At 36.7% G+C, this 27308-nt stretch overlaps 1 protein-coding gene across 2 annotated transcripts; it reads left to right on the forward strand.

Moving 5' to 3' along the window:
- The first annotated feature begins 10972 nt into the window (after window positions 1-10972).
- LOC115928067 (phosphatidylglycerophosphatase and protein-tyrosine phosphatase 1-like) lies at window positions 10973-27196 on the forward strand. 2 transcript variants are annotated; one of them, XM_030994734.1, is made up of 6 exons: window positions 10973-11345; window positions 17765-17853; window positions 17953-18016; window positions 20952-21029; window positions 21677-21868; window positions 22761-27196. In XM_030994734.1, the coding sequence occupies exons 2-6, from the start codon at window positions 17777-17779 to the stop codon at window positions 22926-22928; spliced, it is 579 nt and encodes a 192-aa protein (XP_030850594.1). In that variant the 5' UTR covers window positions 10973-11345; window positions 17765-17776; the 3' UTR covers window positions 22929-27196. The 2 variants fall into 2 exon arrangements, with proteins under 2 accessions (XP_030850594.1, XP_030850589.1); XM_030994729.1 differs by lacking the exon at window positions 17953-18016 and having other exon boundaries at window positions 17765-17917.
- The last annotated feature ends 112 nt before the right edge of the window (window positions 27197-27308 follow it).

Below are 27308 nucleotides of genomic sequence, written 5' to 3' on the forward strand. Positions count from 1 at the left end.
ATATATTGCCAAATTTTGACAATTGTAGTTTGTAAGTATATGTATTGACAAAGTATAAATACAAATAAAACCGACACAGAAATGTCTGCAAGTATTTGGGACCTATATAGAATGTGCGAAAAGAGCTTTGTCTTTGTCTTTGGCCCATGCATGTTCCCACAGCTGAGTTACGTAAGAGGAACAATGAACGTTGCTGAGGGTACGGGTCGTTGTCATGGCTATAAACTCTAAAGAGCGGAAGTAAGGTAAGGGTATAATTGAATAATTGGATGACAGATCTGAGATTATATTATCAAAAAAAAAAAGAGAAGAGTATGAATTTACAAATAGTACCAACAAATAGAAGAAAAAAATAAATAAAGTGAAAGGCGTAAATATTCTAAAAAAAAGAATGAAACGCCGATAATACCAAACAACAACAACAACAATGAACTGACTTTGTATTCATGTATAACCCTGCTTTATGTTGTTTTTGGGGATGGAAGGGTCTTGTTGTTATAGCAGTTGTCGTTGCTGTTTTTAAATTTTTTAAATGGGATCACGTTCCGACATTCTCATAAATAAAAATCATATAACGTAAAGCCAGACTTTACCCTATCTGAAACACTCATTCAAAGACAACAATCATGCACGATAAAGGAATGGACAAGAATATGTGATAAAGATAAAATGTCACAGACAAATAGATAATTATAAGAAATGATTGTTTCTCTCTCTCTCTTTCTCTCTGTTTATGTGTCTCTCTCTCTCTCCCTCTATCTCTCACTCGGTCGCTTTCTCTGTCTATCTGCCAATTTTGTTCCGCCGTTTGCTTGTATGCCGCCAACATTCCTTTTTTGAGATAGATTATTATAAAATAATGATGATGTACACACTTTATTATACCTTATATTTATTATAGCGAGCGAAGTGAAAAACGAGCGGCTGATAATATCTAAATGCGAATAATTATATTTCCAAAGTAAAACTTTTGAATGAAAATCTCTGTTGCAACAAATTGATATAAACACTGTTTATTATGCTATATTGACTATACTATTATACGTCGGACATTATACTTCAGCGAAAAGATATCTATATGATAACAAAAAGGACAGACTAAAGGCGACATAAATCGGAGCTGGGGTGGGGGGGGGGGGGAGGATGATCGGAGAGACAAATATCTTATAAATAAATACAGTACGGACTACGTCCAACTTTCTATCTCTCTCGCCCCCTTCCCCCTCCCCTTTCTCTCTCTCTCTCTCTTTCTCTCTCTCGCTCGTTCTCTCTTTCTCTTTCTATTTCCCCCTCTCTCTCTCTCTCTCTCTCTCCCTCTATATGTCTCTCTGTTTATCTGGCAATGTCGTTTTCCATCTTCATCTTTTTTTATTAAATGTTTTCTATTCCTCCGTTTGCTTGTATGCCGACATCATCTCTTCCTTGAGATTAATTATTATAACGTAATTATCCCTGATGATGTACACATTATACCTTATATTTATTATAGGAAACGAAATAGAGAACGAGCGGCTGATAATGTCGAAATGCGAAGAATATTACTGAACAATAATATATTTCCAAAGTAAAACTTTTGAATGAAAATTTCTGTTGCATCAAATTTATTGATATAAAAAAAATGTTTAAAATGCTATATTTACAATACTATTATACGTCGGACATTATACTTCAGTGAAAAGATATCTATATGATGAAGGAAAAAAAGGGCAAACTAAAGGGTAAAAAAAAATCGGAGCTGGGGGGGGGGGTGATCAGAGAGACAAGTATTATATAAATAAATACAGTACGGACTACGTCCAACTTTCTATCTCTCCCGCCCCCTAGCTTTCCCCTCCCCTTTCTCTCTCTCTCTCTCTCTCCCCTCGTTCTCTCTCTCTCTTCCCCCTCTCTCTTTCTGTCTTTCTGTCTATCTGGCAATGTCGTTTTCCATCTTCATCTTTTTTATAATTTTTTCTATTCCTCCATTTGCCTGTACGCCGGCAGCATCTCTTCCTTGAGATTAATTATTATAACGTAATTATCCCTGATGATGTACACATTATATCTTATATAGGAAACGAAATAGAGAACGAGCGGCTGATAATGTCGAAATGAGAAGAACATTACCGAACAACAATTATACCAAGTAAAACTTTTGATTATAAATCCCTGTTGCATCAAACTGATTGATACAAAAATTGTTTATTATGCTATATTGACGGTACTATTATACGTCGGATATTATACTTTAGCCCAAAGATATAAACAAAACAAAACAAAAAAATGGAAAGAAAAAATGTGAGCTTGAGGGGGGGGGGGGGGGGGGGGTCGGTGAGAAAAATATCGTAGTAATAAATACAGTACAGACTACGTCCAACTTTCTATCTCCCCCCGCCCCCTCTCTCTCTCTCTCCCTGTCCGTCTGTCTCTCTGTCTATGTCGTTTTCCATCTTCATCTTCATAATGTTGTCTATTCCGCCATTTGCATGTATGCCGACATCATCCCTTCCTTGAGATTAATTATTATAACATATCCTTGATGTTATACGTCGGACATTATACTTTAGCAAAAAGATATAATCAAACAAAAAGGAGACAAAATAAAGAAGAAAAAAAAAATCAGAGTTGGGGGGGGGGGGTGACCGGAGAGACAAATATCATTAAATATCATCGTACGCATATTTTATTTGTTTTGTATGTAACGGAAAGAGATAAATAAATGACAGAGATTAGAACAAAATCATAATTCATCACAATCATCTCTCTCTCTCTCTCTTTCTATCTATTTATCTATCTTTATCTGTCTGTCTCTGTCTGTCTGTCTCTATCCTCCCCCTTCCCTCTCTGAATACGTCAGGAATTTCGTGAAATTGGAATTGTGCTTCAGTGTATTTTATTTCCGTATCGCGTTGTTGTGTTTGTTTTTTGTTTTTTGAAAGGGTGCGGCTAATAAGGAGTTAATCGCAGTAGTATTGGTAGTCTTTTATTTATTCGAAAATAAATGATATTGAAAATATAGTAATTCATTATATTACGGAACAATAAAGAAAGAAGTGCAAACAACGTGATAATTCACTTTATTTGTCTTCGTCTCCATCTGTGTCCTTGTTCAACCTATCGTGTCAATAAAACTTAGATAATCCTCGTTTCATGATCAGTTCTGTAGATGGCATGTACATGCATACATGATAATGATGATGATGATGATGATGATGATGATGATGATGATGATGTAGATGATGCTTACAATATTGTAATAAAATAGTAATAATAATAATAACAATTATTTTCTTCATCTCGCACTCGCTTTTCTTCATTGCCAGAAAACTTGTTTTATGTTGCTTTGCATTTTTTTCAACAATGGTAGCATCTTTGCCCGGGAAAAGTCTCATATTCGTGGCTTTACCGCCGGAGTTGCTCAAGACAAGAGTAATATTCCGTAGGGAGAGAGAGGAAGAGTAAGGGGTCGTTTTTCAGAACATAACATTTGAACATTTCATATGCCCGCTCAAGCCAAGACCGGCTTTAGGTTGATCAAGATATTTTACTTCAACCTGCTCTAAAACTGTTACATGCCCTCGTAAAGGTGTATAAGTTAGAGTGGTTGTTTGTATTGTAATGTAAATTGACCTATTTACGCCTACATCCTCTTCTTTCAAAACGGCAATGTTCCAGAGTAGTTACTTCTTTACATTCTTTTGTTCCCCCTTAGCGTGGGGCAGCTGAGGGAGCCTGGATAAGCCTTTCATAAAAGAGGAGGTCCATACATGAATGATTCGCTAAATTGGTCAAGTTGATAACATGAAAAGCGTATTGTCATGTAAATACAATGACGTAAAAGATAGCTGTGGAGTCAAAACTTTTGAGACGACAGGCTTTATAGATAACTTATGGAAATATCATCGAATGTCGTTGTTTCATATTCTTCATTTTCTACGTCCGATGAATACTCTTCTTCGCTTGATAAGTCCATTTGTATCATATTCATTTTCTGAGTCCGAGTCAAGGATCGCTTCTCGAGCATCTTCAACGCTAAAAATAGGCTTTCTCCGATGACGAGACATTTTGAGAAACTATCTTACATAGATAAAGAGCAGTTATAAGCAAATAATTGAGAACTAATTTGTGCAACCAACTATCATGAAAATCAAAAAGCTGAACTAAATAGTAAAACTCCGACACTTTATAGCACGATAAGTAAATAATAGCCGACAACCTTGAAACGAAACAAAGGGATGGACTATATCGAGACTAGCTAATCTCCCCAATAATAGGTCGGCCCGGTACCCTGTATACGTACGCATGAGTAAACTGAACTGAGAGCGCTAGGTCGAACGAGACTGTAATATACTATAAGCTTTTCAATAATCGGCCCGTTACCATGAATAGGCGTCAATGACCATATAAGGCCAAGGCTCATGCATTGAACGGTGTATCCGCGCGTGCCGAGTACAAAGGTATCCAGAGCGCGCGTTTCCGTTTTACACCCTGCCCTAGGCTTTTCTCCAATAAAATTTTACAAACCGACTGGTATTCGGAGTCTAGTCGTCCACATCTTGCCTCGGCGCTCTGCACACCACCAGAACTCTGAAAACGTCACGTAGCGCTAGCTAACTCTCTATACTAACTAGTTGATCTTCCTAGTCGTATCATTTATTTTTATCCATTAATACGCAATACTCTAAGAGCGTGAGGATGCGTGATCAGCTCGCAAAATTTAGCCCAGCGATAACAAAACAATAATATATCGGGAAAACCGTCTTGAACAAGAAGACCCTCGCATCCCCAATTGAAATTGTACATAAGCTTTGGCTTCGCTATTCTTGACGTCGATATAAACAAACGTAGACTTCGGATACAGCATGTTTCGTGTAATTTCTTGCCGAAAAGCCTAGGGCAGGGTGTAAAACGGAAACGCGCGGGATGCGCATCCAGAGCGAGTGTGGAATTCGCTGCTTGCAAAATCATTATGTCCGGCTTACACAGTCCTAGGCATAGTAGACCCAGCTAGCTAGCTAGCAGCAGCGAATCCGAAAATCTATGAAAATAACGTAAACTGACTTGCATGTGTTCTATACGAATATCCTGAAAGAGGACTCGTGCATTCTCATGCTAAACTTGTAATAAAACAAAAATTAGGCATCTACAGTCGGTAAAAAATGAGATGCATGTAGCCAAAGGTTCAAGGTTTGTATACAGGTAGTTTATATTGTATTTAGAAGGTGAATAGATGTACTTTTCTGCAATAAAAGAAGCCCTTGCTCGGACCCGAGAAATCTCGGTTCCCGTTTGTGAGTACGTACCTCGGGACCCGAGAAATCTCGGTTCCCGAGTTGAACGGGTTATTATGCAGACCCCTGTGTCAGTGATTGAGCACAGTTATAACTTGATTAGGCTATTCTGAGCAGGCTTTATGAACCTTTATATGCTCATACACACATCACCATTCACGTACGAGTTCATCGGGATTATGCAGTAGCATCAGTGTCTCGGTACACTGTGCGGTATGTACGATGCACGTACTATGCATACGAAAAAGTGCGACGTGACAAATCGCTAATCGACGATAATTTTGCTAATTATACTTCCCAACTGTCGTGAACTGGATCAATTGTGTCTTCAAAAATCAAACTTGATTTCGAAGATCCCAGCAGCTGCCACCATGATGGGTTCGAGGGTCTTAGATTTGGTAGATACTCATGATAATAGACGAGTCGGCAGTCAGGTTTGTGATGATGGTGACCATGTTTATTGAACTACGACGGATACCGGATATATTGGATATCGTATATCGTAACACCAACCAATATTGAACAGTGGCCTCGATGAATTGTATTCCACTTCCATGGGAGCCGTTTAAGGCTTGGTGATATCTTTATCAATATTTTACATTATCACCAAGCCCTTACGGCTAGTATGAACTACTCACGATATGTTTATCAAGCAATAGACTTGTCCGTGTAGATCAATGACATCATTCGCCGCCTTTAGCTCAGGTGCATGGCGAGTTATGTCAACGTAACAATTATTGAGGAATAATGTACTATAAGCTGCTGTGTAACAAGTCTAACGATATAGTCCGTGGAGTAAAATCCAAACTTAAGTACGGCGGTGCATGCAGCTCAAATTGGTGTAAATTGCAAAAATGGCGACACTTTCAACATGAATCTTATAAATAACAATTCCAGCCGACTTCTTGACATTTCCGGCTCAGATTTCACCTAATTCGCAAAATCCGATAAAACTTGCTCGACTAGAGAAATTAGGAACGTTCTCAAATGCCTATTCTGCGTTCCGAACAGCACGACATGTAGAACCTACGAGGAAGTTAATAACACAGTCATGTACACAGCGTCAGGAACTCACTTGAATGTGTGTAATAAAAGAAATGAACAATATTCGCCTGGCATGATCGCACCGTTCGCACGCATGGCTAAACTAACATTATCATGTTGTATTTGCATTTGTGACGGGTTTTATTGATGAACCTGGTTTTTTTAGTTGTGTCTTTTAGTTATCAAAAAGAAACTGATGTCAATATATCCAGACAGAGAGAAAGAATGAGTGAGTGTGTGGGTGAACGAGAGAGAAATAGGTACATTGTATGAGTGAGCCAGAGCGATAAGGCCTAAAAGATAAAATACGTGTGTGTGTGTGTGTGTGTGTGTGAACAAATAGTGAATTAATTATACCCCTTTCAAAGTCGATGAAACGGCCGCTTTGAATGGTGTAGAGGAGAAAAATCAGGATAAATAGCCGATGGAAAAGGAGAAATAGGCGATGAAATTCCCTTTCAGTTGCAAGGGGAGGTATCATGCAATTTCATGTTTACCAAATATTTCTTCCACCCCTTTTCTAACAACCCTGTTTTACCATAACTTTATCGACTTAACGTGTTGACTTTGTTTAATTTACCCGGGTGGGGGTTCGCGAAAGAATTGGAGCAGAAGAAAGAGAGTTGCGTACTTTAATGAGAGACTTGGCAATGGAGGAAAAAAAAGACAGACAGCTTGTTATTTTATATGCTACCGAAAGAATATGCCAATGATCTCCGAGAAGGCAAATATGTTAAAGTGACATGGTAACATTGTTGAAGTTTGATGACAAAAATGCTTATTTTTGTATAAAAATGTTACTTATCATGTTCCCTCAACTGTACTAACCCTCTGACATGTAAACAATCCTAAACAAATTCTCAAACCACGAAGGTATTTATGGTTTTCTATGAAAGCGTCACTGTACAACATGCTCTAACAGTGATTAGCAGTAAATTCTCCCATAATTTTTGAATTTTCCCAAACATTTTTCCATGAAAAAAAAGACATAAAATAGGCTATTAAAAATCTTCCGACACTTAAATGTCTGGAATGGTATGTAGAGCCAATTTATTGCTTTGTAACGATTTACATATACCTAACATGTTATCAATATGTTTGTAATAATATAGTTGGAAGAATTAAGAAATTGATCTGATCAGTTGTTCCCGATTTGTATCATTAATAATGGTCCGATTTCACTCAAATTTTCAGATTATCTTTAATTGTACATCTGGCATTGAGGTCACTACCTTAGCACCACATTCTCTCATCTGAACAATGTTACCAAATCCCTTTAAAGCTGGTAAGTTGAGATAACTATTTCAAATTCATAATAGGTGTATATGGAGACTTTTCCAGAAATGACTATGATATTCGATGGACCATAATATGTCTTCTGATATAAACTTTAAGAACTAGTTGTAATATTTCGGTGATAACATTTTCCTTCCTGTCTTTTTTAGGTGTATATCCAGAAGTAACTGTTATGTTCAGTGAATTCGTGAAGTTTACAGACATGTGTTCCCGTTGTGAACCAATCCAAGTTATTCATTTCCTCAACGAAATATACAGCATGTTTGATAAATTAACCACTAGCAATGGTGTGTATAAGGTAAGCATTGTCAGCTTTATTTATACAAATAGTTAATAAGATTGATTATATCTTTACAGTGCGCATATTTCGTTTCAATATTATGTTCCATGTTTCTTAGTGTAGGTCTTAATCGATAAACGAATATTCAAAATAATTTAAAGGTGCCCTTGGCATCAACAGTAAGGAATCTTTAAACAATTAAATTATATGTGCTGTATTGAAGGAAATGTTATTGCTATGTAAAAGTATACGGCATTTCTAAGGCAAAGAAAGATCTTTTTAGTCTGTCATGATTAGATTGTGCTTAAAACCCCATAAAGATGAATATATAAATATTCAGACCATTACACCCAACTGCAAAGTATAATGCTTAAGCATTACTTGGACCATTTAAAGAGAGAAAAATCCCTGATAATGTACGCCCAATGTGGGGTTATACCAATGTCTAAAATGGTATAAATTTGCTTGACGCTATTAACAACGTACGATGATTGATATCTTATTAATGTTTCAGAGATCTGCATAGTGTATTTTGCTTACACTTAAGAGAATAACTGATAAAATAACGATGGTAATAATAAAAATAACAACTTTGATGATAATAACAATGAAATATCCGGATATATGGCTAATTAAGTATAACTCTTTAACAACCTTTCTCAGATCACTGAGTCGGTCATTTTAGGCTTTTTAAAATGACCGTGTGTTTTGATTGGATATGGGAGTGCTTAATAACAGAGTCGGTATGAAGCTTTGCGCTTGCAGCCCAGTAAATGCGAAAAAAGTCACTTGCGATGAAGGAATAAGAAAGTGATGAGTGTTTTCTTTCAACATCATTCCTGAAAGTTTATACTTTCTTACTAATAATGTTAATAATAAAATGCACTTTTAGCGCTAAATACATCAACGATGTCTCTAAACGTTCTACAGATATATTATGACCCAGGTCATCGGATCAAGCCTTGCTCGCACAAAATATATGCAAATTCTCCACTCCCTGGGGAAAGATCCAGTAACACCCATGTTGACTCGCCTTTACTGGTTACCTGGAAAAGAAAGAATTGTTTATAAAGTTCTTATGTTGCGTACTTGCGTCACAAGGTAATGATTCTTAAATTCCCGACTTATCTTCTTGATATTATTCGTTCTTACATGCCCGGCAGAAATCTCCGCTCCTCAACAAAGAATTTCATGACTGTCCCTACCACATCAACCTAAACGTTTGGTTCTCGTGCCTGTCCTGTGGAACTAACTTCCTGACCAGCTTCGAGATGTTGGAAGCACTGACAGTTTTGGAAAAGCCCTGAAGACCGATATTTCGGTAGGGGGGGGGGGGGGGGGGGGAGGGGGGTAAGGTCACTTTTTTGTCACCCTTTGGGGGGGGGGGGTTCCTCCAAAATATACACATAAAAAGAAAATTGAGGGGGATTAAACCCACAATACCCCCCCCCCCCGCCCCCTCCCTGCGTACGCGCCTGCTACTTCTAATATTAGATTCTGCACGACGAGAAATCGAACGCGGACTGCCCTTTAAAGGCAAAGTGACGTCACTGCCAGTGCCTTAAAAGGACGTCACATTGCCTTAAAAGGGCAGTCCACGTTTTCTTCGTGCAGAATCTAAAAGTCCCTATTACTATACTTCAACTATTACTACTACTACTCCTCCTTCTTCTATACCTCCACTCTGCCAATAAAATGCTTTTACAGGGCGCATTATAAACCTTTGTAAATAACTGATATCAAGATCATTATGGGGACAGTTTTCAGTATTAGCATATATTTCTGTTCTCAAAGCTTTGATAATATGAATTTCTCGAAAGCCAAGGCATAATTAGTTTAATTTGTATTTTTTATAATAACACTCTGGTTTCTGGGGGGGGGGGGGGGGGGGGGGGGGTGAGCACTATTTTTTTTTTTTTTTTTTGCTCCGAAAATTTGAAAATCGCGCCGGCCGAAAATTCGCTAAGTGGAGGGAGTGGGGGTGGGGGGGGGGGGGGTGGGGGGTAGTTTAGTGAGCACATTTTTCTTTTGGCCCTCGAAAATTTGAAAAATCGCACGTTTTTTCCCCAGAGAACAGAACACACGCCCATCACTTGATTAACCATATGCCCCTCTTGATCGCCTTCTTTTCATCTGATATGCCCTTAGTTACCTATTTATAACAGAATAGATGCCCTTCCTTTAAATATAGTTAGACAGGCCTCAAGCAGTGACTCGTTTTTAATTCCTTTTTTTGTTATTACTGCACTTCTTTTTCAAGTTTAACCATAATAACGGAGCTAAATGTTTAATGCCTATTCTTAAAGTAAATCAAAAACATAAACAAAAACAAAACAAAACAGAAACAACAAAAACACATCTTGCTTGGAAAAGTGATTTAAGCTTTCATTTGCCAAAAAAGTGTGTCTATTATCATTATCATGGCCAACAAAGCGAATAATACAATGTAGTCAGAGCGAACAAAAGTGCAATTTTACCCGTTTGAGTCATGTGTATCAAATTAAGAAAACATTTTAGGAGGGATATGTCACTAATTAGAAGGTTCGATCGCAGCTCTTTAGTGAAAAATGCCAATTCATACAAATTTATCGCATTTTGGTGGTTACGATAGTCATGGAAATTTTAACTCATAAAATGCATATACATGCATGTAGTTATTATGCAATGAATTTACATGTAAAATACTGTGTTTATGTTTTCATTTGTAATAATCATAACTATATAAACATATTTTCCACAGAAAATACGATATCAAAATATTCTGCATTGTTGCAAATTTATATACGATTTTATACATTTTATAATTTGGGTTGGTATAATGGCATACAATTTCTACTCTCGATTTTATTGACAAAGTGCAACTAAATTTTGTTTTATTGGATAGAATATTTTTTTCCGAATGATATGACATACAAATTGTCAATTCTGGTTGAGGCGTTTTCGTTCTAGTCCTATTTTCGTGAAGCAATGTCGTTCTCAATAATGTACTACTTTTGCAGTCGCAATGTTCAAAGAATCAATAGCACTGAAATTGAATAGCGCCATCAGCAGCTCATACGCGCTCAGTGCAGATCATATTCCGACTCGACTCGACTCATTGATCGCAGGCACCTGATCGAGACTAGAATAGAAAGCCAGTGCTTCAGAATACTTCTCTATTAAAGCAAACCTTATTCATCTCTTTCTTTAGCTAATGCCGCTGTGAATTATGCCAATTCAACCTACTTCACGTCCATCAACATAATGTGAAATAGTTACGAATGGAAACATGAAAATCACTCGCGTTTGTGTTTATGCATGAGCGGCATCATTGGTCATTCACTGGCCCTATCTCTCGGCGTACAAGTGTGGCAGTGAACCGTAGCTCAGCTCTCAGCAGCTAGCAGCCTGCAGTCACAGGTACTCTCCGCTCAACTCAGTGACTTTACAGACAGTCTCAAACTAAGTGTGAACCGGTAAGTACTTTTAATTTTATTTCTATATATATATATATATTTAAAATAAATAGCATTAGCCAGTATTCTTTGGATTTAGTCAGTCAGGGGGTCACAATTATATTAAACTGTGACTCTGTAACATTGTTGTTGAAGGTTGATGAAAAAACAGCGTCATTTTTGTATGAAAATAAATAGGGAGGCCAATACCAAAAGCTAAATTCTTAATTTCACATTTATCAATGATAGAACTAGTTTTAAAAGAAAGCAACTGTCTTATCTAAAGCTATGGTCACAAATAAGAGCAGCGACCGACCGATCAGTAGCCTGCATGGTCCCTGCTGGAATTAGGCATCGCCCAGCGATTAGGTGAGCAGGCGCCGCCCAAATTTTAACTCCGCGCTAAAACTTCAGCGGCGACTAAGCGATGCCCTAAAAACGAGCGGTGCCTGGGCGACGGCCGCCGGGCAGAATTGGTTAAAAAACTCGCCGCTCGGCCGCCCAGCAGGCTACTTTTGGGTAATGTGACCATAGCATAAGACAACTCACCCATCCACCAACTCCAGTAATGTCATAAAATAGCTCCAAAGTTGGGGATTCTTTCTACGCTACTCGGCACGGAGGACTTTGCGCACATACTACATAGCGCTGTAATAAAAATAATAATGATTAGTGGGTTTTTGTATAGCACTCATGTCTGTCATACGTGACACTCCTGGCGCTCCCAACAGTGTACTACACTGTTGGGAGCGCCAGGAGTGTCACTAGTATAAGCGCTCTTATTGGCCGATCCGCTCGAGTGGCTTCGAATTTAAGTGAGAGAGGGCCTACTTAAGTTATTAAAGCGCAATTTAGGTCAGGTGACACACTTCAAACATAACTGACGCACACACAGCTTTGCTAACACATAAAATAGAAAAATCAACGAACATCTCAGAATGAATTTCCAGTTTGTAGTACCTTGAATATGACGAAAATGAGAATTGTTCAAACTTAATAAATAGTTAAGTAAAACTTAAAGGTACTATATCCCATTTGCAGGCCAAAAAAAGTTGTCAAATCGACTGCAAGGAGCTACATGTACAATGTATAATGTAGAGCCAGTAAGTAATATAGTCTTGATTTTCAGACCATTGTACCAAATGGTCGTACGTTTCATGCTGCGCAAAGATTCAATCAGTTTTAATTTTGGCCATCACAAGAAGTGGGTTATTGATATAGACAAATGCTCATGTACCCTTTACAATTACAGCTCATTTTATGTATGTTATTACTGAAGAAGAAGAAAAGCCAGCCAGTCACTCAATAGTGTCTGACAGTGAAGTATAGCACGTAGACGGGTTTCCTTGCATAATTTGAATACTAGGACACTGCTAACGTTTAAAGTTGACAGATAGGACATACATGACAAATTGATAATTCCTGCAAAGTTCTACAGAATTTGAGGTTGGCTGCAAAAGGGACATACATGTAGTATCTTTAAGTGAAATAGAGGGTTTGACTGAAATATCATAATTTTGGTATTGAAAAAAAAACAGAAAAATCGCAAGCTTGCTCCTCGCACAAATATCTTCTAGCATTGAGTCAATCGAGAACAGCAATAGCCAATCTGAAGGGTCCATGTCGGCTAGGCTAGGCGCCAACTTATAAAAATAAGGCTGAGATCGGATGAACGATCTGCACTTGCGTTAATTGTTAAAGTTCTCTGTGTGCTAATCTGTCCGTAAGAGGCTTAAACTTAAATTTCATGGTCACTAATTTACGTTCAGAAATAGACCGGCCGGAGGGAATGGGCATGTCATTGCCGGGACAAAGTCCATAATAACAATTAAACTCTGTGCGAGAGTACAATCGCTAGTCTTGAATCAGTCGCAGACACTGACACAGACAAGCCGCAATCCTGAAATGTACCCATCAATGTGCGTACGAGCCAACGGTGATTGTAGTTCAAATAAAAACATGCAGTCTTTAAAAATTCATTAAAAATCAAGATTAATTGATTAAGAATAACCGTAGATTAGAGTTGTATTCCGATATTCCAATAACTTTATTTCCCAATGAGTAATGATTTCAGTCTACAATCAACAAGAATGACCTCCTGTATTCCTCTTGCAGTGCTCGAAACTCCATCTATATCTACGTACGTACCAGTATATGTTTCTCTCTCTCTCTCTACACGTAACACATGATCTTCATAATTTATCAATTGGAGTATAGACTGTTATCCAGTCATCTTTACTGAAATATCTTTTTAAAAAATTCCCATACATGACACCGTGTCTAGTGCTGTGAGAATAAGAGACTAGGTGTGAGACTACGCTACACATGTTCAGTCGCGTGATCTCTTAGCAGCTCATTCACATTCAACATCGCAATACCCATTTTTCATCTATTCTATTCTAGGCATGAAAAATGAGCTCACCTTTCACAGTTTTCCCTCTCATTTTGAGATGGCTGTAGCCATGGGGCTCAAAGCAACTCAAGATTGACATAAACATTGTCTTCTATATCTTACAATCTTTGCATTAAAAGAAAGCCACACGCTCTACTTTAATCTGACTTTACTGTCAGGTATGTTCTTTAAAGGCAGGCTTTACTATTTCAGCTAGAAGGGATTAGACCACCCAGCGAGCCAGCGAGGTCACTGTGACAGGTGGCTATCTCATTAACTCAGCTCTCATTTAACATAAGAAAAAGAGGATCACAGGGGACCAACAGGCACTGATTGGGGAAGTTTTCTATATAGAGGGAGCAAGTAGCTACAAGTAGGACAGTGTGCCTTTAAAGCAGTTCTGTAAAATGCCCTCCCCCCCCCCCCAGTAAAAGGAAAAAAAATAGAAGAAGAAAACAAATAACATAAAATACTCTCTATAGATAACTACAGGTACAAACCCAAGAGAGACAAAAAAGGGGTCTTTGTAGACAGGGGGTCTTTCTACAGGTGGCCACTAAATCAGATTTGAATGATTTATAGAATTTCCTTTCCCCTTACCATTGCCGATAATTCAACTACAGTATCTATTTTGTAATGAGGGCATTGCCATTATTATTAAAAGAATCAAATGAAAAGAATACGTTCATTGGGCATTAACGGGTATGCAAGTCACCTGTCCTATTTCCTGAACAGGTAATGTTGGCATATATGATCCCAGCATTATCAAGGTTTGACAACAAATCCGGCACATAACAAGGGTCTCATTTATAATGATATTACCAGTATGCAAAATGTACTGTACATGAAGGTAGGTGAGTACAAAATAAATTTATTATTGATCTAGTTTTATTGGTGTCCTGTATCCTTTGAGAATGATTACAGTTATAATTCATAACTATCATAATTTACTTTATCATGATTGTAATAATTTAATTCATCATATTTAGAATAATTTACTTTTTATCAGTATTGTAATAATTCACTTTACCGTAATCTTTATTGTCATTCAAATTAATCAAGCACTTTACTGAGATACAGTGTAGATACATGTAGTCATGGACTCTGCACACTTGTATTTGTGAATTACATGTTGACTCATTCAACTTCCAAAATGCAAAGATTTGGTTTGTATTGAATGATCTGAGGGTGCGGGCATTGTAGTTGATTTCTATTCATTGATTTTATTGAATAATATGAGGGTGGAGGCTCAATGATTCTTTATTGTGTGCGATGTCATGCCCCTGAACACTCCCCATTCTACCAAAGTTATGGGAACTTAAGAGATCATACATAGTGCAGTGGATAGTGCTAACACTGCTAAGTAAGCTATCTTCTTTCCCTTTTCTAACTCTAACTCAAAATAAAGATGTGATGTGCGCAGTATACAAGTCTTGTGCTGTATACGAACTTGTCATACATGTAACAGTAGTGCAGGTCTTCTAAATGTTGCTATTGAGCAGGGGCGCGTATTCAGGATTTTCCAAAGGGGGGGGGGGGGGCGTGAAATGTACGAAAATGGAAGCGCAACGCCTTTATTGCTTGGGGTCAGAGGTCCGCTTAAGGGCCCGTGAAAATTTTGAACCTTGAAGACATCACTTAACAATTGTTAAATCTGAGATGCGTGGCCCTACGTGTTATCAGTATCTGTGATATGGTGTAATTTTGAATTAAAAAAAAAAAATTGCGCTTCAAAATGATCATGAAGTGCCTCAAAAAAGAAAAAATCTTTGAATGACTGCTTTTACCATACCGGTACTCATTTTCCCCAATAGACTGTAGTGTTATGAAAATGCAAAAATTAAATTTCGATTTTCAATCATAAATATCTTGATAATCAGACAGGCGATCAGCTTGTAAAAGTCATGGGATTCCTGACTGACCTAAAGGTTTATAATTATGATTGCAGCATGAGCTACATGTAAATCAAGTTTTTGTTTAAGGATCTGAGACAAAGTTACCTGATCCCTTTAAGGTTAAATTTCTCATTAGATATTATCTTTCTTAAAAGTAGCCCAAAATACTAAAGGTATTAGCCATCTTCACTTGAACAAGTAACAATAGAGGAATATTCAAATTATTTGTGTAATCAACACATGAATGGTAAATTTCAGCATGGCAGTCACATAGCCCAGATTAGCACTAGCTGAGATACATGTACCTAACAAGTTCCTCTATCATACATTTATACAAGTGCAGAGGTTTAATGACTGTGTTTCCATGTACATTATCCTGTATACATTTTGATAAGGCGATACATTATGTTTACAATGTAATAAATTATTAATGAAATGATTATTTCAATTGAAATTGCACATTACCCCCACTTTATAATGCTTTGATCACACAATGTAAATTTGAACTGAATTGAACTAAATTCTTTTTTATTATAAAGGTTAGAATGTAATGTACAGCCATAGCTCTTCCTTCTGACATTTAATCCCAGCGTTAAAACTTTTGTAACTTTTTGTGTGTTTTGTAATAGTTGAGTCATACTACAGTAAAACCCATCTAAGTGGTCTTTGTAGACAGGTTTCTTTACGACATGTTTCCATGAAAAAACATTTTCAAAGGAACCCAAAAATGTGGTCTTTGGACTTGTAGTCAGTTGGTCACTAAAGCCAGTTTGACAAAACTACATGTTACCTACTGAAAAAGTTTGGTTCATGGGCTAGATGTAGAGGATAAAATCGCCCCAACATTGGGGTCTGTTTTATGCCTCCGTTACGAAGTAGCCGGAGTCTTTATGTTTTCGGGTTGTCCGTCCGTCCGTCCGTACGTCCCGTTCTCGTGATCGCGTTATCTGAAGAACCGATTGATGGATTCCTGCCAAACTTTGGTCATGTATGTTACTTGCAGAGCCGATGAACTGATTAGATTTTGGGGTCACGAGGTCAAAGGTCAAAGGTCACAGGGCTCATTATGTATGCAAAAACAGCTCGTGATCGCGTTATCTGAAGAACCGATTGATGGATTCCTGCCAAACTTTGGTCTTGTATGTATCTTGCAGAGCCGATGAACTGATTAGATTTTGGGGTCACAAGGTCAAAGGTCACAGGTCACAGGGCTCATTAGGTATGCAAAAAGAGCTCGTGATCGCATTATCTCAAGAACCGATTGATGGATTCCTGCCAAACTTTGGTCATGTATGTATCTTGCAGAGCCGATGAACTGAATAGATTTTGGGGTCACGAGGTCAAAGGTCAAAGGTCACAGGGCTCATTATGTATGCAAAAATAGCTTGTGATCGCATTCTCATTAGAACAGATTGATGGATTCCTGCCAAATTTCGATCATGTATGTATCTTGCAGAGCCAATGAACTGAGTAGATTCATGGGGCATGAGGTCAAAGGTCATGGGCTCATTATGTATCCAAAAATAACTTGTGAACGCATTCTCATTAGAACTGACAGATGGATTACTATTTAACTCAGGACATCTTGCAGAGCCAATGAACTGAGTAGATTTTAGGGTCATCAGGTCAAAGATCAAAGGGTCATATATGTATATGAGAAATTGCTTGTAATCACGATATTCTGAGAACCTCTTAATGGATTACAATTGAACTTGAATTTGAAAAATTTCTTCTGTTTTGGTTTGTAAAATTGCTCTATGACGGAGGCATCATTTTCGACTGCGTGCAGTCGAAGTTCCATCTAGTTTTTTTTTTTTTTGGGGGGGGGGGGGTGAGAGGGCCAAACATGAGTGACTGACAGCCACAGTCAGACTGACAACTTTTTTTGTCATGAATTACATTACATGGAAATTGTACTTTGAGGAATCAAATCTTATGGATAGAATGGAGTGACTATATCTGAACATACTCCTGACAGAACTACAGTGTACATCTTGTACAACATTTCAAACAGCTAACGGTATTTTAATAGTAAATTGGAGTTTCTAGGAAGTCACCCGTAATCTATGCTTGCTAATCTGGGTGAACTAGTTCAATAAGTTCCATCATCTTTGAGTAATGGTAGAGCCACTTTTCTATTGTAATTCATTTAGGATCGAAGAAAGATGGGTGGATCAAGAGCACTATTCTATCCTACTCTGTACTGGAATGTATTCATGAAGAATGTGACATCAAGAAACTGGTATGACAGAATAGATTCAACCGTCATATTGGGTGCTTTACCATTCAGGAGTTATATCGACCAGGTTAGTACACTTAGACTAGTTAAGACAAGAAACTGGTATGACAGAATAGATTCAACCGTCATATTGGGTGCTTTACCTTTCAGGAGTTATATCGACCAGGTTAGTATGTAGACTAGTACAGTAAAACAAGAAACTGATATGACAGAATAGATTCAACCGTCATATTGGGTGCTTTACCTTTCAGGAGTTATATCGACCAGGTTAGTATGTAGACTAGTACAGTAAAACAAGAAACTGATATGACAGAATAGATTCAACCGTCATATTGGGTGCTTTACCTTTCAGGAGTTATATCGACCAGGTTAGTATGTAGAATAGTACAGTAAAACAAGAAACTGATATGACAGAATAGATTCAACCGTCATATTGGGTGCTTTACCTTTCAGGAGTTATATCGACCAGGTTAGTATGTAGACTAGTACAGTAAAACAAGAAACTGATATGACAGAATAGATTAAACCGTCATATTGGGTGCTTTACCTTTCAGGAGTTATATCGACCAGGTTAGTATGTAGACTAGTACAGTAAAACAAGAAACTGATATGACAGAATAGATTCAACCGTCATATTGGGTGCTTTACCTTTCAGGAGTTATATCGACCAGGTTAGTATGTAGACTAGTACAGTAAAACAAGAAACTGATATGACAGAATAGATTCAACCGTCATATTGGGTGCTTTACCTTTCAGGAGTTATATCGACCAGGTTAGTATGTAGACTAGTACAGTAAAACAAGAAACTGATATGACAGAATAGATTCAACCGTCATATTGGGTGCTTTACCTTTCAGGAGTTATATCGACCAGGTTAGTATGTAGACTAGTACAGTAAAACAAGAAACTGATATGACAGAATAGATTCAACCGTCATATTGGGTGCTTTACCTTTCAGGAGTTATATCGACCAGGTTAGTATGTAGACTAGTACAGTAAAACAAGAAACTGATATGACAGAATAGATTCAACCGTCATATTGGGTGCTTTACCTTTCAGGAGTTATATCGACCAGGTTAGTATGTAGACTAGTACAGTAAAACAAGAAACTGATATGACAGAATAGATTCAACCGTCATATTGGGTGCTTTACCTTTCAGGAGTTATATCGACCAGGTTAGTATGTAGACTAGTACAGTAAAACAAGAAACTGATATGACAGAATAGATTCAACCGTCATATTGGGTGCTTTACCTTTCAGGAGTTATATCGACCAGGTTGTATGTAGACTAGTACAGTAAAACAAGAAACTGATATGACAGAATAGATTCAACCGTCATATTGGGTGCTTTACCTTTCAGGAGTTATATCGACCAGGTTAGTATGTAGACTAGTACAGTAAAACAAGAAACTGATATGACAGAATAGATTCAACCGTCATATTGGGTGCTTTACCTTTCAGGAGTTATATCGACCAGGTTAGTAGGCCTACACTTCAATTCAAACAATACCATGTCATGGTGTATTTTGAAATCACATATAAAAATATGAATCATACAGTTGTATCAAATTCAATCAGGCTCACAGTAGTTGTTTTCTGCTTGAAATTTGTTTTCATTTTCATTTTGTTTAAAGACAGAATTACGGTGCTTTTAAAAAATTGAACCAGAGTCATCATACAGTTACTGTATGTATATATTCAAGATAATCAAAGTACATGCATCTACATCTACACTGTACACTCTGTATTTTGATAATATATGTATTTGATAATTTTGATTACCAGTTTTAAGTGTACCATTTGAACGCATACTTTTGAGGACAAAGACTGGATAAAAGAAATTCCCTTCTGATGAGGTCATTCTTTATTATGTAGCCAATGAACCATAACCATTGAGGGCACTGTTAACAATGGATGAAGTGCTTGGCTTTTACCTCAATGCAGGCTACATGCACATCTCCTGCTTGCTCCATATCAGTCTGCTGTACTTAACAAGGTCACATTTAAAGTTATTTTCAAATGTTCTGCACTATTGAGTGAATTACATGTACCTGTACAATCTATTATGTGGATGATTTCCCCAGGGGTGATGGCGTCTTTTGTTATTAAGCAAAGATTTTGTTGAATTTCATGACAATGTACTTTTCTCATGAGATACACCATAATCTCATTAGTACACAGTGTGACCTGAACCCTCCCACGTCTTAGATGTACATGCCTTTAGATCCTTATTAAAGCCCTACTGCACTACTTGTAGCTATACATACACTTTTCCCCTCTAAATAGAAAGCAATGCCTAAGTGGTGCTCGTTGGTCCCCCATGATCCTCTTTTCTTATGTTATTTGAGAGCTGAGTTGATGAGATAACAACCTGTCCGTGACCATTCTGGGTGGTCTTATCCCTCCTGGCCAAACTAGTGCAGACGGGCTTTAAAGGAATGAAATCATTTCCATTACTTTTTCAATTTATCAAAGGCATGAGAAGTGTATGGAGCATTTAAAAGTGCAATTCAAATGTGGAGTACTGTTTGTGAGTATTACTGAGTATAAGAGGATGATCATAATGAAGCATTGTCAAGACTCTCTGACTGGTTGTGTGTATCCTTGGTGAGATAAACATACAAGACCAAACAAGATAGTGAAAGCAAAATAACACTGGGCATTTTGGGAGGGAAGGTGGCATGAAATAAGAAAATACACTTATTTAAACAAAAAAATTGTACACAATCAACATACATGTATTGACCATTTTATGGTAAGGCTTTGTTAAAGGACTTCATGGCATAAAACTAAAAAATTACAAAGCCATACATGTATTTTAAATTTCAGTTAAAACTACCTTATTTCTGTCAAAATGCAAATAGGTACAATATTTCAATGTTGGCCCTTTAAACTTCCTAACGAAAGGGGGATGGTCTCATGACTGCTGAGAAAGCTCATGAATGCAATCTTCTTTTTAAAAGTTAACAGCTAACACAAACTGATTATGGGTTGAAATCATTTGGTTAATGAACATAGGAACATATGAAATAAAGACTCTTTGATTGATTTAATCCTTTGCTAATCTATTTCCATTCTATGCATCCTTTGTATCTTCCAGCTAAAAGAAGAGAATGTAAAAGGCGTTATATCTCTGAATGAAGATCATGAGCTGAGAAGACATGCTCCTACTGTAGAGGTAGGAAGGTATTCTTTATTTGTATGCCTCTGCCCACCAAAGGTGGTGCCAGAGTCATAATGCTTTTGGGTTGTCCGTCCCGCTTTCTTGTTATCACAATATCTAATCAATTTTATTTCTTAGTTGCTGAAGAAAGAATAGCTATGTTTCCTACATGGTTATATTCAAACATATTTGCTCTGATTTTATTTAGGATGCATATTTGATGAAGAAAAAAAAATTTGTAAATGTTTAGTACGGTGTACAAACCAAATGGGAGAGAACCTCACAATCACAGACTTGCCAATTTGTGTTTGATTGATTCAAGCTACAAAACTTTCTTATTTTTATTGATTTTTCTCAAATGTTTACTGATCCATTTCTCTTTCTTGTGGTACGGGTATTCAAATTCCTGTCAATCCAAGTGAGAACAGATTGCAGAAATGTTAGGAATGCTTTCAAATTGGTGATTTAATATCATGGTCCTTTTACATGTAGCTAGACTAAAGCTGCGGAAAATAACAAATGTTGAATATAGCGCTTTGTATCCTTAAGAAAAATGCGCTTGATGTGTCCATCTATTATCCTTCTATGAATTATGTAGAACCCCTCTATAATGTGTGCTTTATGTACCTATTTATCTTTTTGTTTCTTCGTTTGATCTATAGGAATGGAAAAATCATGGAATAGAGCATCTTCAGCTCCCTACAGTAGACTTCACCGAGGCCCCTAGCCTGGAGTACTTAGAAAGAGGTGTAGAGTTCATTCAACAGCATGCTAATGATGGTAGCAGTGTGTACGTACATTGTAAAGCAGGGAGAACTAGGAGTGCTACACTAGTGGGCTGTTATCTTATGATGGTAAGAGGCCACATTTTGTATGTTGCACCATTCACTGGCTGCCTGCCGTAGCAATGAACAGAGTTGACAAATGATTTAACTCTGTTTTGTTGACGATCAGCCATGCTTCAAGTATTTCGTCTTCTTTGTGCATGGCTGATCGTCAACAAAACAGAGTTAAATCATTTGTCAACTCTGTTGCTACGACAGGCAGCCAATGAAAACGATTTTGTTAAATCTAATCATGGAAATGCAAGCATTACTTTAAACTAACAGAACTGTTTTATTCCTGGCTCATTTTTCCTGATTGAGGTGTCATATGAAAGGGCAGAACACAAACTTTCTAGAAATGTGATTTTCTCTTTGAAATTCAGATACCGCCCGCCAAATGACTTTTTTGGTTCCCTCTCTTCAAATCATTTTTAATCACTCATGCATGAAATATGCATCATATGAGTTGCATCAAATGAAAGAGAAGGATCTAAGCTTTAAAAATATGTGTCATTTATTAATTATAGTTGTGATTAAGTTATGATAAAACATTGATAAATCTTGGTTTTGTTTTTTCTGGGACGCACTGTATTTAACCTCTATGAGTGCTTCAAAAGAGCTTTGGAAATTATTACCCTTAGCATTAGCTCCGGCATCCGTTATAATCGGCGCACAATGAATTTCAAGGACTAATTCTGCCAGGTACCCATTTACCTCACCTGGGGGGAGTCTGGCAAATGTAGATTGATGTCTTGCCAAAGGACATTAGTGCTGTGGCATGAAAAGATGATTTGAGTATGTGTTTGCTAGGTCAAATGGTAAAGGTCAGTGATCAATGAATGTTCATTTACCGGTAGGCAAAGCCATTTATAGAACCAGTCGCATTCATCTGGTCTCTTGTCTTTTGTTTTGTTTTGTTTAGATGAACCATTGTACTCCTCAGGAAGCACAGACCTTCATGGAAGCAAAGCGCCCTCATATCCTGCTCAAAGACAGACATTTCAGAGCTTTATATCGCTATTATGATAAACATGTCAAGAAAGCTCGTCCCAACAAAGACAAAAGAACAAGTGAGCCTCAAGATACCTAAATGTACATGGACATTGGACTATTATTTCTACAAAGAGAGGAATTGATCGATCAATTATGTCACGATACATCATGAAGCTTATGAGTGCACTCGGTATTCATGGTAAGGTACAAATGTAGTATTCTGTGGTATGCATGCAACTCACACTGGAGAGTGCTAAGTTTGTGTGAAGTTTATGAATATATATTTTCAGTCAAGATTTTAAAAGGAAGCTATTCAGTACAAACATGAAAGGAAAACATGGGGATAGTAAATACAAGTAACAGTAATTTCTTTTTAAAATGCTTGTTTGTTTGTTTCAAACCCATGAGTTTTATTTTCATTTACTTTCATGAAAGCAAGATTTCTGACAGTAAGTTGTCATATATTATCTTTTTCTACCAGAGCTCTTCAAAAACCAATAAGAGCTCTGGTTTGAACAAATGCATGAATAAAGAATCAATACCATTATTATGTCAAAATCACTGTCAGAAATCTCGCTTTTATGATAGTCATTATTAAAAATGTTTGTCACATTATACATTTGTGTAAACTTTTATTTTCTTAGTTATTGAGGGCAGAATAGATTAGTTTCATGCAAGGTTGTATAATAACATGTTTGCAGTATTATGATTTATGGTGCAGGTACATGTATAATAGAAAATTTTGTTTAGGGAAGATTGTAATTCTGATTTAAAAACAATTACAGAGCAAAGGGAGGGACCTCACAATATATTTCATAGAGTTGCCATTTTACGTTTTGATTGATCACACTGATCTGTTCCTTCATTCTTCTGTTGATATTGAAACTAATTTAATATCAGTGTGAACTTTCCTTTAATATGTGTAGATTGTTTGGTGTAAAATTTGTATGTACAGTACAGCCATGTCTCATGCACCCTGTACACATTGCCTGCTCCCCCCCCCCCCCCCCACATTCCATCTCTTGAGACTATATAGGATTCAATGTGGACCCCCTCCCCTTCCTTGTGATACTATTTATTGTGGAACCCAGGTATAGGAGAGACTTTAACATATTTATAGGTAACGGTATGATGAGATTTGTCACTCGACCAGACACACAAGAATTTATTTGTCATACTTAAATAGTATACTATGGGATTTAGTGCTCAAAATGACTGGTTGACCATATGTGACCATGAGTAAATCCTGCATTACATTATTTTCAAGCAACCTAAAGGTATCTTCCTTGCATTCCTTGGAGGCATGTAAACTCTATGTACATGTATGTCATTGTCACTGTAATTTACCATCACAATGTAATAAAGCTACTGTAGCAACTAAGCACAAATTGTCTGGGTATCCAAATAAAAAGTTAAAGGGAGTGACTTGGACTTGCACTTCAAACTTCACATGAATTTTAACTATCCTATGATGATAGCAAGACCACTTCTTTGTTTGCACAGCCTGACCTCAAACCAGTCTTTAAAAGAAAAGTGACAGATCTAGGTCACAGACGGACTTCCCACTGAGCCCAGAATATCAATGGTACAGCAGTATGGAGTTTCTCTTCAAGACAATTGGTTACATTGTAAAAGATGACCTAATGATGTATAAACGTCCTGATCTTGTCTTCTCCATGAAGTGAGTCGACCACCAGGCTCCTTCGCGCACTGGTCCTACCTGTCCACATGTTCATTGTAAGATTTAAAATGCTTCAAAAACCCATAGGCCGGTATTCTTAAGTCGTTTCTAACTTAGTCATGACTAAAGTTAAACAACTGTTGAGTTAGACAGGAGTTAAACACAAGGTCGCAGTCATGACTAAATTAAGACCAGTCTTAGACATGACTTTAAACAACAACTTAGTCAGGACTTCAGAATACTGGCCTATACAGTTTTTACTGACTTATGTGAACAAATCCTTACTGTTATACAAAATCAATAATCGGACTCTCATAATCAACCGTTTAGACTAATTACACCCTGTTTGTGGTTGTTTTGTACAGAGTAGGTCTTGTAACTCCTCTGAGGACACAGCACTATTTTATTGTATTTTCATTTTGTATAAAGAACATTCAATTGCAAGGATGGGATACTTGATTAAATGAGGATTAACTTATCAATTTCAACACATTGTAGCAGTCTAAATGTAAGTTTTAAACATTTGATAGATGTTGTACATAGATCTAGAAAGGCAAATTCTTTCAAAGCCTTCTGAATTCACTTTACAGCAGCTTGCATGGACTGTGCCTTACACAATTTGCTACTTTCAAGTTGAAATGCATATTCATTTTTCTTTCAGTGAATCTGATTGGTGGAAACAGATTAAAAATAGGAGGGGAATATTTTGATGATGCAGGAGTTCGAAATGCCAATTAAACTTTCATAAATACTGATATAGAGGTTATTGCTCAATTAACTGAGGGGCTTAAGACGAAAGTTCAGAGTAAAGTTAAGTCAGCTTTCAGTGCACACACCCAATGAAGACGTTAGCTTATACTTGTGACTATATAGGTAATAGACCATCTCTTAATTTAATTTAGTATATCATGTGAGGTCTTCCAAAGGTTGGTTCATGATGAGTTGCCTTTAGTGGAATGAAGAACTCTTTTTTTCAAGTGTTTGTTTTCAGTCAGTTCCAAGCTTTACTGAATATCATTTCCAGATATATATATTTTCAAAAACACGTACTATAGATAGTTTCATGAAAATCTACAAACTTATGTTATAACAAACTAATTTGAGGTACTTTCACAATCAGGCCTAAAAAAAGATGTTTTATTGCTCTTTAGGTGCCAAAATATGGCTCAGTCAGTCGGAAATCTTTTTAATTTTTTTTCTTCCACTTTGGGCTGATATTTCTCAGTTTTGAATGCTTCAATACTTATTTTTATATTCATTTAACATTTTTTTCTCTAAAAAACAGTAATCCCTTTAAAAAACCGCCCATAGATTTCGTGATTTTGGGGTCTTTCGCAAATGGCAAGACAACATTTTTTTTTTTGTAATGCCTTATGGAGCTCTCTGCCAATCATTGATTGAATTTGTAAAACATTCACATTTATACAGCTTTGTTACAAAATGAATAAAAACAAAACCTAGTGTAAATCATTCCCTACCAAACTTTTATACAATTCAATATTCCATAAATTTGATGAATTATTGAAAGGAAACCCAAATGCTGTTAAAGTATCTCATATCATATTGTTAATTTGTGGGTTTTATTTATTACAATGTCTATAATATCTAAATAAAGTTTATCTTGAAATATCATTCTGTATTGCTTGGAATTGACCTTTGCTAGTGTTCATTTACTCTCTTGTTAGCTATATTGCATATAACCTTGAATGAGGTTTAATTGTACAATACTCTCCTTCACATGAATTGATTCCTTTATTATGTAAGATTATAAATTGTAAGAAATAAATTGTTAGGTAAAGGCATAATTGAAATTTTCATGCAGAATTGGTAAAAGTTTGCCTCTTAGATGAATAGTGGATGCCATTGTAAAGATTACTTTCATCATATGAATCATTCTGTAACATATTTGAATTGTAAAGGGCAAATATGACATGGAAAATGTCATAGTGAAAAGGGCACTATATATATATATATATGTATACATAGCGTATCACCTTTAATCATGCAGCTGGAGATTTGACAATTCTGTGTGAGTACTATGATATCCAAGAGATAGTAAACTTGATCAGAGAAGCAATTCATGACTTGTATGTGATTGTGGACCCACAGGATCAGTGACGCCCTTGAGAGGCTGAAGGGTCCAAACGAAATGATGATCAGTTATGAACTCACAACACTCCTGCATGCTTCAAAGCTTCTTCAAGCACATCACTGAAAGGTGGAAGAGGGCATTAATGACAATATTTAATCTGATATTCCATTCACAGCTAAATACGACAAGCTGCCGATTTAGATAATATGCAAAATATTATAATTACTAAAAGTTGAGGTGTATTATGTCTGCCATGCCATGGTGAGGATTCTTTAAAAAAAAAAAAACTCTTTTTACACTTTGTATTTTTTATATCTCATGTCTCCGTATATCATTTATTTGCAAGGTAATTTTGATGGTTTAATTAAATGCATTAAGAGGCTTTCATTGATACAAACTTATCATAATATATAGTTTTCACTTATTACTGCATAATATATGCCTCTTGTCAGGAATTGAAGTGAGACTCTCAATTTTGACTCAAGGTTTACGATCAGCTGATATTTGTAAGTGTTAAATTCAACAACATCTGCTTTCTATAAGGTCTTGCACAGATTTCTGAACAAATATATAATATTGATTTTATACAAAATGTCTTCTTTTTGTATTCATTCATGTGTGATTTCTTTGGGTATCACGTGACCAAGGGTATTACGGATCAATCTTTAATTAAAACTGCAGAAGCGGTTCACAATTTTAGATGC

Source organism: Strongylocentrotus purpuratus, unplaced genomic scaffold (assembly GCF_000002235.5).
Source record: "Strongylocentrotus purpuratus isolate Spur 01 unplaced genomic scaffold, Spur_5.0 spur5_contig_851, whole genome shotgun sequence".
Lineage (NCBI taxonomy): Eukaryota > Metazoa > Echinodermata > Echinoidea > Camarodonta > Strongylocentrotidae > Strongylocentrotus > Strongylocentrotus purpuratus.

Bases quoted from the DNA above. Each gene is read 5' to 3' on its own strand.
- LOC115928067 (XM_030994729.1), top strand. From the start codon at position 17,777: ATGGGTGGATCAAGAGCACTATTCTATCCTACTCTGTACTGGAATGTA. The intron at 21,030-21,676 runs GTAGGAAGGTAT...TTTGATCTATAG, and splicing joins GACATGCTCCTACTGTAGAG to GAATGGAAAAATCATGGAAT. The intron at 21,869-22,760 runs GTAAGAGGCCAC...TGTTTTGTTTAG, and splicing joins TGGGCTGTTATCTTATGATG to ATGAACCATTGTACTCCTCA.